General features: G+C 53.1%; 1 protein-coding gene across 2 annotated transcripts in view; it reads left to right on the forward strand.

Annotated features, from left to right (window-relative positions):
• Positions 1–33: 33 nt before the first annotated feature.
• RET (ret proto-oncogene) overlaps positions 34–12,801 on the forward strand; it is a 53,231-nt gene continuing 40,463 nt past the window's right edge. The window contains exon 1 of one of the 2 annotated variants that reach the window (XM_039852771.1): positions 34–337. In XM_039852771.1, coding sequence (XP_039708705.1) covers positions 271–337 — 67 coding nt within the window. In that variant the 5' untranslated portion in view covers positions 34–270. The remainder of the gene's footprint in view (positions 338–12,801) is intronic. The other variant, XM_039852791.1, reaches the window with a different exon arrangement.

The raw sequence follows: 12,801 nt of genomic DNA on the forward strand, positions 1-12,801 counted from the left end.
CCGTCCCGTTCTCCTCACTGCCCCGCCCCGCCCCTGCCAGATCCTCCCGCGCAGCCCGCGCCCACCTCGCCTCAGTCCCGCGACCAGAGCCCGGCCCAAGCAGTGTAGAGCGCCCCGGAGTCGCGCTCCGACGCTCCGTGTCCGCAGTGTCCTCCGTGTCCGCCGCGTCCTGGACGGGATGGGGCGGCCCGGCTGAGCGCCACACCCCGCCGCCTACATTCCCTGACCGAGCCACTATCCCTCTTGCCTCGGCCCCGGCGCGCACGGGCGATGGCGAAGGCGACGGCCAGCACCGCGGGGCTGCGATGGCTCCTGCTGCTGCCGCTGTTCGGCGAAGGTGAGTCCTGCCGGTGGCGGGTGCCTGCAGCGGCCGGGGCCAAGTTGTGCATTGTGCGCGGAGCAGCGGAGTGGACGCATTCGAAAACGCCTTTCTGTTTGCAGCCGGCAGCAGGCAGCGCATTTGCGGGCCTCAGGGGCCCGGCGGAGAGCGAGATGGTGCGGCGGGCAGGGCGCCGCAGGACCCAGGCTGGGCGGGTCTCGGGCTGGAGATGGACGCGGGCCGGGCTGGGCTGCCGGAGTCCGTACCCAGGGTCCGATCTTGGAGTTAGGCAGACAGATCTTGTCACCGTTTCGTCGCAGGTAGTGGAGGACAGGTGAGGTAGCCCTAGAAAGCCAGCGACCTGCGCAGGGAGTTCTGTTTCTGCCGAAGATTGCTGCGTCCTGGTTTTCTTTCCGCGCTCCACGTCGATGCATTCCTCCTCCCGCTCTGATTCTTTTACCTGCCGAGGGATTCGAAGAGGATCTGCTTTTACGAAAGGTTGCTTTTACTTCGTGCTTTTTTTTGCCATCCAGGCCTTTTCAAAAAATCTAAAAGCCTGTGGTTTCTGGGAAGGCTGCCCTCGATGGCCCGCTCAGACTAGCCTAGCGCAGCCAGCGGAGGGCCCGCCATGGTCGAGCCCTACCAGGCCGCTTTAGAGTCGCGCGCCGCTGCCAGGCAGAGACACCTGAAGATGCAGCCTTTGGGACCACTTGAGGTTCTGGGCCTTTACCAAGGGTTTTGATTATCTCGGAGTGGGCTGTAGGGCAGTGTGCCACCAGTGTCGGTGCTGGAAGCATTAGGTATGCCCTTCCAAAGGCTGGTCACTGCCTTCACCCCCATACCCTGACAAGATGAACGGCAAGGCTGTAGAATCTTAGACCCCCTTGGCCTCATGTTTTAGTTTTCCTCAAACTGTCCCTGACTGATCCCCTCCTGCAGTGCTTCTGAAAAGGAAGGAGCTCTGATCACCCTCCCCCACTGCTTACAAAGGGCTTTCTCTCCCTGTGATCTTTGGTAACAGAAGAGGAGGTAGCACAGGTCCTGCACAGACTCGGTTCATAGGCCTGTCCAAGGCTTCATTTGTTTGACTGGATCTCAGTCTCAAGGAGCAGATACTGAAGCCACAGTGGTCTTCAGTCCGTCATAGGGAGGGCAGGAGAGAAGCCCTTTCTTCACTCTGGGGAAGAATGTGGGAAGGGAGTCTGCTTCTAGTATTGGGACCCTGGGGTCACAGTGCTGCAGGAGAAAGACGAGCAGGAGGCTGTAAACACAGGCAGGGCATATGTAAATACAAACAGGGTGTTGTGAAGATCTCTTGTAACTCTTGGGTTGTAACTTTGTAATTGTGGACTTGTGGTCAGGTGTGAGCCAGAAGCAGTGTAGGCAGGCAGCCTCCAAAGCCTGCAGAAGTTTTCTCTGTGCCCTTCCACAGCTTTGTGCTTAGCTGGTGTGACCAGTGAGGCTGCAGGGGGCTGCGCTGCAAGAATAGGCCTGTGGCACTTGGCAGGAATAGGTGGCTTTTCTACACCCCTTCCCATGGAGTTGGGTAGCAGAAGACAGGCTCCCCAATCTACAGAAAGTGAGCCCCACATACCGCCCACCCTTCCCTTAGAATGACCAAGAAACTACAATTGGTGGCCCTGAGAGTGGAGAGGTGGCCCTGCAGCACCCAAGAGGAGACATATGGGGCCTTCAGAGAGGCCTGCGGGTTCGCTTCAGCAGGAGCAGCAATCCTGGAGATACCTAGCCTGGGTCTCTGTGAGCTGTTCCAGACTGCCACTAGTGTGTGCTTGCTGCTGCACAGGGACCCACCCAGGCTGGGAGCAGCTCGGCCTCCCGGTCGCCCTCTTGTGGATGAGGCTCTCCAGTGGCCTGGCCTGTGGCCCGAAGAAGGGGTGGGGGGCTGGGTCTCTATAGAATGAAGGCCATTCCCTGCTGGGTCAGACACCTCCTCAAGACAGGAAACTCCCTTCTGTGCTAGGGGACTGACAGGAGTGGACAGAGGCAGTGCTGCCTCAGGGCTGACGGTGGTGGGCTGGAGGATTCAGGGAGGCCCAGAGCAAGGCCATAGAACAGACACCTCCCCAGCCTGCCTCCCTGCCACGTGTGCACACTCTCATTGTGTGTAGCCACACACACCTTCAGTAAAAGGTACAAACTCAGGCACAAACTCCCAGAGCAGGACAGGACTCCTCACTCACACCCTACTATCCATGCTCACACAAACATACACACACATACACCCTCACATCTTTGCATCTATGGTCACCCATACATGCTCACACTCCTACCCTTTTTCAAGAATACATGGTCATGGTACCTGTGGACACACACACTTTCACAGCATGACCTGGCCCCCTCACATTCTACTTGCACTCAAGGAACCCAGCTTCTACTTGCCACTCACACACACTGTGTGCATATGCACACAGAGGCACCTGCCCTTCACTCCTCCATACCCATCAGCCCGAGGTATCCTGGAACCAGAGCTAGGGAACCTCCATCTAAAAGTTGTTCTTAGAAGAGTTTCTGGCCTCTTGCTGCTCAGCTCAGGTATAATAACCATCCCTGTTACAGAGATGAGGAATCAGAATCTCAGCTTCTGGGATTCCCCCCTGCATGTCCCAGGCTGACCCCTCACCCAGCACCATCTCCCTGACCTCCTGCAGCTCCTCAGCAAGATTCACATCTCTCAACTTCCTGGCCTGGCTTTTCGGGTCCCATTTTGCCCTCTGCCTGGAGACACCCCTCTGCCTTTCAGTTTCAGGCACTGAAGAAGGGAAAACTTTCCATGACTTGTCAGGCCCTCTCTAGGTTTCCGGGCCCACCCTTCTGCAGTGGGACCTGGGTAGGTGCTCCTGTCTTGACCAGCGGGTGCCAGAGCAGCCCCTTGGCCAGGAAGGCTGCTCTGCTAAGTCTTACTTTCTCTTCTGGTCCCTCCTCTCTCTTTGGCCAGAGACTAGTGGAAGATGGGTCCTGATTCACCAGTCTCTCCAGGCCCTGCACTCTTCCTCCTCTACCTTGATAAGCCCCTCTGGCCTTTGGGAGCCCACTCCTAGGCCCCAGAGCACTCAGTCTATCCAGGGACAAGGGGTTGGGCCAGCTGATGGGGTCCTAAGATGAGACCTAAGAGCAGAGAATAAACCGGGAAGTTTATTGAGCCCATTGCTAAATTGCCTTTATTCTGCAGAATTGCTTTAGGGACCACTAACTAAATCACTGTTTCTTTGGTGGTGTGAAGAAAATGGGATGCATTCACCTAATGGGGATCTAATGGCCTTTTAGGCAGGGGAGGAGAAAGCTTATTAAAAATTATGATATCTGTTAAAACAGAGCCTGGGGTATCAAGGGGAAGGGAGGGCCTGGAAGCTGCCAGCTCCCCTGAGGAATTTTCCCTCCTCTACAACCTGAGAGAGTACTCCTCCATCCCTTGCCTTAACTGGATAAGGCTGATGCCAGCAGCAGCTACCCCACAGGGGGCTCACACTCTGCTAGTCTGTGCTGAGCATTGCCTGTCTGCTAGCTCACTGTGTCTTGCCAAAACCCGGAGGGACCTGCATTGTTTTCTCATTCCACAGGTGAGAAAACTGAGGGTCCCATAGCCTGTGAACTTGAACCCAGGGAGAGGACTTAGTGACCCCCCACCCCTGGTCCTCTGGCTTTCAGCAAGCAGGTTCTCTAGGCCACAGGTGGCGGGAACAAGGGTGGGGCTGAGGAGGGGGTCCTGGGAGGGGAAAGTGGCCCTGAGCCCACTCCCCCACCAGTGGCTCACCTGCTTGGGGCTCCAGGGGACCTGGGGACAGCCTGTCCCAAGTAGGGGAGTGAAGTATGGCTCTGTACTGAGTGGCCTGAACCAGAAGCTCCTCTGGCTCTTTGCTGGTTTCTCAGGTGGGACCACTGCTTTAGCTAGTGCCTAGGAGTCCTGTGGGCCTGGGGACTGCCACCAGGCATGGCCATGTCATAGGCGGCTCTAGGGGAAGGCATATGTGTGTGGCAGGAGGAGGTCTCTGTGCTGGTGTTGCAGGCCAGGAGTGTGTCCCCTATACCTACCCTCTGCCTGGGGAACCAGCACCTGACAGGGGGGCAGGGGGAATGGGCTTCAGGGGGCATGAGTTCAACTGTATACCCTTGTCCAGGACAGGGTCCTCCACCCCAGGGCCCCATAAAAAAAAAAAGGCAGTGTTGGAGAAGTACTCTTTAGCAAAGTAGTGCTTCCTTTCATTCTGTGGAAGTAGCTACATTTCTACTGTGGAGCCCCTTCCCCCTTCCTCTTATAATGGGAGAGGACACTTCCTGGTGTGGGGGTCTTACTCAGGCTTCTGACCTTGGCAGCCCCTCAGCTCAGGCCTGGTCCTCTCCTCCTCCTCATCATCATTCTTTCCAGTTGTTTTCTGAGTGAATGACTTAATAGTAACAATCACAATAATAGTAATCGACCCATACCCATACTCCCAAGGGACCACCTGCTGCCTAGGGCCTTTCCCAGGGCTGAGGATGCACAGTGGGAGATAACAAAAAGGCCCTTTAACCTCAGAACTGTTACCTGCTCTGAGGGAGAGACATGGGCAATAAAGAAAGCTGTCACTTATCTCAAGTGTGTGTGTGTGTGTGAGAGAGAGAGAGAGAGAGAAAGAGAGAGAGACAGAGAGACAGAGACAGAGAGACAGAGACAGAGAGACAGAGAGAACTTCAGATGGAGATGAGTCAGGAGGCAGGCTAAGAAAGTAAGGGAGAGAGTGGCAGGGGCAGGTGGGTAGCCAGGCAGGGAAGTGTCTCTTCAGGCCATGGGTCCAGTGGTTTGATGACAGTGAAAGTTCATCTGTCTCCCTGCCATCTCCCTCCTACTCCTTTCTTCCCTCTAATTTGCCTTCCTTGGGTCTTCCAGGGCCTCTTCTGAGCTTAGTGGGGTAGGGGTGCTTTGGCCCCTGGAAGGCTGGAGGGTTCAGTAAGACTCAAAAAGTTCAGGCCCAGGGTGTTCCTCTGGGGTCCTAGGAAGGGCACTCCTGGGGAAGTTCAGGGGGTAAGAAGGCTCAGGCCTCCCAGAGCCCACCTGGCTTTCCCTTCCCCACCCCGACATGGCAGAGAGTGGCAGCCCAGGGCCGGTACTGGGGGATTTAGGGGAGGCTGTGACTCCCAAGTCAGGGTTCTACCTTACCTTGGAAGACCTTAGAGGACAGACCCTCTTCGAGCTGAGAGTCCAGGACACTTGAGAGTCCCTGTAAACTGGGCCCTTCTCCTGTCCTCCCTCCTCAGCTGGTCCTTCTACCACCCACCTTCCCTGAGCTCTGGAGCCAAATGAGTCCTGGGCTTCCTAGAGCTCTGGCCTCACAACTGTGTAATTGTTGGAGCCTCTGGGATGCCCCCCTCTGCCTGCAAGGCTGGAAGCTGTGAAACCAGTGGACCCCTGAGCTGTCTACCCTAAGAACCCTAGGCAAAGCGAGAGTAAGATGAGAGGCAGTAGCAAGGTGTCACTGTTCCCTTAGCTCCTTCCTCACTGGAGCTGATGCCCCTGGAAAGTGTGACTGTGGGGTAGATGACACCAGTGAGACCTCAAGAGAGGCAGTCCAGGTACCACCTGGGCCTTCAAGGAGAGCAAGTGGCCAGCCTCAAGCAAACACTTCTGTTTGCTTTTGCCTTGTGGGTGGCTCCACAAAGTATAGCAGACAGAGCACTATCACAGAAAGGTCACCTGTGCACCTGGACAGGTGTGTACCCACCTGGTAGGTTGGCTGATACAGGCTCTCCATTACATCAGTGATGTCTGCCGGGGCCAGGGCTGGGGCTCTTAGGACCTGTTCAGGATAGGCACTTGTGCCCCTGTAGGCCCAGTCCTGGGGGCCTCAGTTCCCCCTCCCAGATTCGGTGCCGGCAGCTACACCTCATCGCAGTCTTTCACCTTCGCTCCTCTGTGACATGGGGTGCAGATGTCTGGGTTCTGACAGACCCAGGGCTCCAGAGAAGTGCCTGAGGTATGGTATGGCCCAAGAGGAGGAGGCTGTGGGGCAAAGCTCTGAGCCCTGCCCGGAGCACCAGCCCTGACCTGGCCTCTGATTGGAGGAAGGGCTCTTCTGCTAAAATAATTAGAAAGCCCCTGGCAAGACAATGGTCATCAAAACTGGTTCTAGTTCATTTCCCACCCACTGTGTACCTACGTGATTACCAGAAAATTTTTTAAATGATGCCCACTCTTCCAGAAAGAGAAAAGAAGAAATGTAATTTCCTAAAATTTAACCTAATGGCTGGAAAATTCTGGAAATATATGTACTCTGTGCGCCAGGACCTGAGGTGGGTGGTGAATGTGGGGGCTGAGCTAGAGGTGCACAGAATGATGGTGGGCATCTGAGCAGAGGAAGACAGTTCACTGAGTTTCTTCCTCAAACTTTTCTGGCTAGTGAAACAGGCAAAAACAGAAAGAGTGAAAGACACAGAAGCCAGGGTCTAGTCCTGGGCACCAGCTTTCTCTTTGCCTGTTCCCCCATCCTACCCTTCCAGCACTGGCTGGGGGAGTCTGCTGCTTCCCTTTCTCTCCTTTCTGGAGAGGAGAAAGGGTGGAGTCGGGAGCAGAGTTCTGTGCCAGCCTCCACTTAGTCATGGAATGAGCACAGTGCCTGCCTATGGAAGCAGAGTTAACTATACTTAGCCCCACCAGGAGAGGATGAGCATTGTCTAGTGGGCAACCTTCAGTTGGTCTTTGCTGGAGATTCATCCACCATAACCACAGACATGACTCCACAGAACCTTGAAAAGACTTGAATGAGGACCCACTGGAATCTTCTTTGCTTTCTCAGCCTTCCACCTGCCTGAATGTGTGAGGGAAAGCAGAACACCACTTGGTAACAGAAACCCCAACAGTCTCATTGACTCAACACAACCAATGTGTCTCCTGCTCATGGCACCTTTGTTAGCCACTCCACACCTGGGCGTGCCCGGGGAGGGGCACAGAGTTCTGAGCTGCCAGGCCTGGAGGGGCCCACAGCAAGCTGCCCACGTTCCACAGACTAGAATCCTGCAACACACTCCTACCTCTGCACACCAGCTTTTCCGGGTCACCATCTCCCGGTCAGCACAGCAGGGGCCTCTGTCAGGCCTAGTAGCTTGGGGTGGGGACAGGGTGGCAGATAATTACAGTTCCCTTTTTTATTTAAGGTAAGATTCACACAACATAAAATTTATCATTTTAAAGTGAAAAACTCAGTGCCATTTGGTACAGCGTTGCAAAGATATCACCTCTGTGTTGTTCCAAAACATTTTAATCCCCGCAAAAGGAAACTGTATCCATGAGCTTTGTTGCCCATTCTCCTACCTCCAGCCCCTGGTAACCACCACTTTGTGTTCCGTCTCTATGGATATGTCCATTTTGGATATATATCACACAAATGGGCCTTCACTTACCTTCATGTTTTCAAGGTGCATACACATTATAGTATGTATCAGTACTTCATTCCTTTTTAAGGGTAAGTAATGTTCCTTTGCATGCATAACCCCATTTATTTATCCATTCATCTGTTGGTGGACATTTGGGTTGTGTCTACCTTTTGGCCATTGTGAATAATGATGCTATGAACATTCATCTGTGTAAGCCTTTATTTTCAGTTCTCTCAGGTATATACGTAGGAGTAGAATTGCTGGGTCATATGGTAATTATAAGTTTTATTTTTTGAGGAACTGCTAATCTCTTTTCCATAGCAGTTAAGTCATTTTATATTCCCACCAACAGTGTGTGAGGAGTGCAGTTTCACCACATCCTCACCAACACTTATTATTTTTTTAATTATAGTCATTCTATTGGGTACAAAGTGATATTCTCATTGTGGTTTTGATTTGCATATCCCTGATAATTAGTAATGTTGAACATCTTTTTGCGTGCTTCTTGGCCATTTATATCTTCTTTTGTCAGGTCCTTTGCCAGAGTTTTAATTGGGGGAGTTGTTTTTTTGTTGTTAGGTTTACTTTGCTTTATCAAATCTCCAAGTATTTCTGAGAAGCAGTTTCGTTCAGTGGCATTTCTGTCAATGTCTGACCCCAGGTCCCTTTTGGGGAGGACATAATTATATTCATGATGTCCTCCTATGGGGGTTGAGTAACTGTGACCCCACAGGAACCCTGAGAACATTCTCGAAAGACCTGGACCCTAAAGCCACATTGAGCTTAAATGTCCCAGAAGCAGTGGTGTCACAACTTGTGTGTGAGATGCTGATGTCCAGGGACTGCCCTGTGAAGGACAGGGGAAGGGAAGGGTGTTGGGAACCAATGACCCACCAGCCCACATGGCAAGGTGGGGCTCAGCAGCAGGGGAACCCTGTCTTGCTAAACCTCAATCTAGACTCTAAAAATAACCAGGCTGATGGAGTGTAAGTTGATTACTATAATTGCCACTGTGTGATGTCATTCTGCCAGTCCTTTGACAGTGGTACTTACTGAGGCAGTGCCCCTCACCTTGCACCCAGAAGCTGCACAACTGCTAGAGTCCAGCATAGGGGCAGGAACAGTTTAACCAGGAAGCCTTTACAGGTCTGGGCAGATCTGATTCCAGAGTCCAGGGAGGGAGAAAGGAGAACTGGCTTTTGCTGGCAGGTGCTCTGCGCCTGGGCTGTCCCAACAGCACTTCCAGGGAGGAGTTCACAGCTGGGAACAGACCCAGGGAGGCCAAGTGCAGAGCAGGTCATGCAGCCAGGCAGTGAAAGAGTGTGGGCCTGGTTCTGCCATTATCTTTCTTCTTCCACCTGTCACACTGAATTCTCTCCTTTGGATCTAGGCTCATGTTTCCTTGCCTTATCATTAGTGTCCTAGAAGGACATGTGTGGTTTTAATCCTGTTCCAGCCCAATATCCCTCACCCGATGGGCCACCTAGGCCAAAGTCCACCCCAATTTCTGTCTTGCCCACCGTCTTACCTCTTGGTCCCGGTCAGGAAGTTCATTCCTGTGACTGCTTCTGCACAGACATCACATACACTCAAAGAGGAATCAGAATTTTATCTGAAAGAGTCAGCATCAGGTGTAACCTTCTCATTTTATAGATGAGGAAACTGAGGCCCAGAGAGAGGCATGAGCTGTCATATCTGAGGGAAGCATTAGTTGAGGACTTGGTTGCCATGACCTCTTCTTCATATAGCCACTCCAGCCCTGGAGTTAGATCTTTGAGGTCTGGTGCCCCCAGGGGGCTTGATGACAGCATCCAAACACATGTGTTGTGTGCCCCAGCACTGGTCTGCTGGGCATGCAGTGGGGCCTTTAGGACTCAGTGTCTTGTTTGGCCCCAGGTCCACGCTGTGCCAGTACCTACTTCTCTTGGAGGCTTCCTCAATTCTCTTCCCTCCACCCTCCCAGCAGAGCAGACCCTCAGGCCTTCTTTAGGGACCCCAAGGAGGGCCCAGCTTCTGCTCCAGAGACTGTAGTGGCCTTGTCTGGGGGTCCTGTCTGCAACCCACCCTGGCTGCACTACCAATGCTCACAGTGGGAGTTGGGAATGGAGAGGACAGCAGACCCCAGGCTACGAGGAGGGACAGAAGTAGGGGGAGGCTCCCAAAGGGAGCACTCTGACATCCCAAGCCTGCCTCCCACCCCACAAAGTAGGGAGTGTGTGCTGGGTGCAGGAAGGCAAGCTGGCTCAGCAGGAGTCCCTGAGTCTCCTAGAAGATAGGTCTCCCTTTGAGAGAAGTAACTCAGCCCCACCCCCATTCCTTTCAGACATGTCAAGGAGGTACATTCAGACCACAGGATGGCCTCCAACTCCTCCTCAAGCTGCAGTGGTCCCAGCAAGGCCCAGCTCTGACTGACAGGCTGCTGAGGACTCATAAAGACACCTTTGTCCCAGTCACCCCATGATGACCCTATGTGGATGCTGATCTCCCAGGGCTACCCTGATCCTGCCCCAGGTACAATCACGGGTCTTCATCCAAGTGTAGAAGTCAATTTTGCCAGATCCACCTTCTCCTGTGTTTGATGGTACTAGGACCCAACATAGCCTGAGGGAAGGATCCTTCATTGCTCATTTCTGTGCCCAGTAAGTATGGGTGTGTCAGGCCCCTAGCATCCCTGGCAGGTACCCCCTACCATTACTGTGTCTGTGCCTGTCAGGCGGGCACAGACTGAGCAAACTCCTGCCCATTACCCCTTCCTGGGCCTTTACCCTATTTCATTAAAATGTTAAAAGAGCGTATTTATGTGAGGAGACTTTTAGTGGCACCTGTTTTTAGAAGAGGTTAAAAGAGGCTGTGGATGGTTATTTATGGTAGCATTTTCTGCCTGGTCTGCAAGCATGTGGGTAAGTGGCCCAGGGTCCCATATTATAGTGCCCTTGGCTTCTCTACACATATGTGCATGGTTGTCACTGAGCAGAGGAACCCTGTGGCCATGCACATTGTCCTGGAAGGGACCCTGGACTTAAGGCCTAGTCACTATCTGTGTGGCCTTAGGCAAGGCACTTAGCCTCTCTCTGCCTCAGTTTCCTCCTCTGTAAGACAGGAATCATAATTGTCCCTACCTCTGGCAGTTGTATTCAGTAGGATGATGAATATGAAGCACTTTGAATGGGATCTCTCATGAAGAAAGCTCTGTAGAGATCTCACTCAAGAGCAAGAAGAGTGCTGGGGGAGGGGGCGGCAAAAATGAGCAGGACCATCTGTGTTCTAGGAGCTTGAAAAAGTAGGATGACAGATTTGTTTAAGTCTGAGTCATGATGCCCTGCTGGGTGTTTAGGGGACAGTTACCTGGGTGGAGGCACCAAGGTTAAAGCCGGTGATGTCCTGGCCTATTGCCCTCAGGCCAGGGCTGGTATACCCAAAGTCTGCTGGAGCCATAGGGCATGAAAGTCCTGGAGCACGTGGTCATCAGCAGGCCATTTGAGTGGCCACTCTTTTTGCAGCCAGGCCTTGCCCTGGGTAAGAGATTAATTGTAACCTAATTGGCAGTTTCCTTTGCATAGAAGCCGGAAAGAACTGCCAGCAATGCTGGTAATTAACTTGGCAGCTGGGAAATCACATTTGGGCAAGAGTGTCCATCATCTCAGTGAGGCCACTGCAGCTGTCTGTGTAGGGGTTGAAGTGTAGGTGGTAGCCTCGGGTGCATGCTGGTTGCAGCCTGGGTCCCAGGCTCCTGGGAGCAGAAGGCCAGGGCCTGTGGGCAGAGGATGAGTCTGAGCTGTTGGCTCCCATGCTTCTGGGCTGTAACTTCAATAACCCAAACTTTAGCTGAGTGCCTTCCCCACTCTGCGCAGAGAGCTACATGATAACGAGGGGGGAATGTCAGGAGAGCGAGGTCCTGGTTGTGGTTCCACCATGTGCTGAATTCTGAGCTTGTTTCCCAGCATTGAATGGGGAAAGTGATGTCCCTGATCTACATCACAAGTTCAGGCAAAGGTGTTCTAGGAAGAGCTTTTCACAAGTATGGTAGAGTCCCTGTGCATGCAGGGACCATGTTGTTTCTGAGGTAAGGGCCGGCTCCTGGGTCTCTCTTTCTCCACCAGCTGCTCTTCCAGATCTCTAGCCACCCTGCTCAGTCAGTGCCCTGTCCTCCTAGGTGGACACTGCACCCCATATTAGGTCCCCTGCCCTCCCCCACCATGGACCACACCATGGGAGTTTGGGCTAGTAGGATGATGGTGAGAAGGGCCTTGAGAGTTATGCTGTGTGTGGAGTCTCTGACCAGACAGGTGGGTAGGAGCCCTGGGCTCTGTGCTCGATGGAACCGTCAGGAGTGTGGACTTTCCAACTCTGGAACTTATTCTGGGAAGCCTGGGCACCCAGAGTGTGCTAGGATGGTTGCTTGCTCCTTCCTGTATGCTGGGCCCATCCAGCTTGCCCTTGCTATGTGCCCAGCCCAGGAAGGCCGCTCAGCCTTGTGGCCATAGTAGCACAGGTTTCCCACTGAGAGCTACTGGTAACATTTTAGGAAGAAGGAATTTAAGACTGGGACTGAGGCTGTGCTAGTAGTGACTAGTGTACTTGTTAAGCACCAGGGAAGTAGCTAGCCCTGACATTTATTGCATGCCTAATGTATGCACTAAGCTGACTGTCTGTTGGACACACCTACAAAGGCCAGAGTTTTTCTCAATGGTTTGCAAACAGAGGCTTAAGCATCAGGATTAGGACAAGCTGTCAGATTTCCCCGAAGAGGGCATCAGCTTGTGAGTAAGTCCAGCTGAGGTAAGCCAGGGACCCATGAGGCAGATGACTCAAAGTGAGGTGCCTGGGGACCACCAAATTACTAGAGACTGTCCCAGGCTTCCCTTAACACCTGCTTTGTTCCAGGCATCAGGCAAGGTTCTGGGGATACAACACTGAGCAAGACAGGCCTAGTACTAGCCCTGTAGGTCTTAACAGCCCGGTTTTCCTCCCAGACCTTGTGTCAAACCTGGCAAAGCTGCTTTCACTTTGAAGCCTCAGAATGGCTGGCAAAGTGATGGTGATGATAGTGGTGATGGAAGGTGATGATAACAATAGTGGGGGGTGAAGTAGTGATGAGGGAGTGAAGGTGATGATGG

This window comes from Pteropus medius, unplaced genomic scaffold, assembly GCF_902729225.1.
Source record: "Pteropus medius unplaced genomic scaffold, Ma_sr-lr_union100, whole genome shotgun sequence".
Taxonomy (NCBI): domain Eukaryota; kingdom Metazoa; phylum Chordata; class Mammalia; order Chiroptera; family Pteropodidae; genus Pteropus; species Pteropus medius.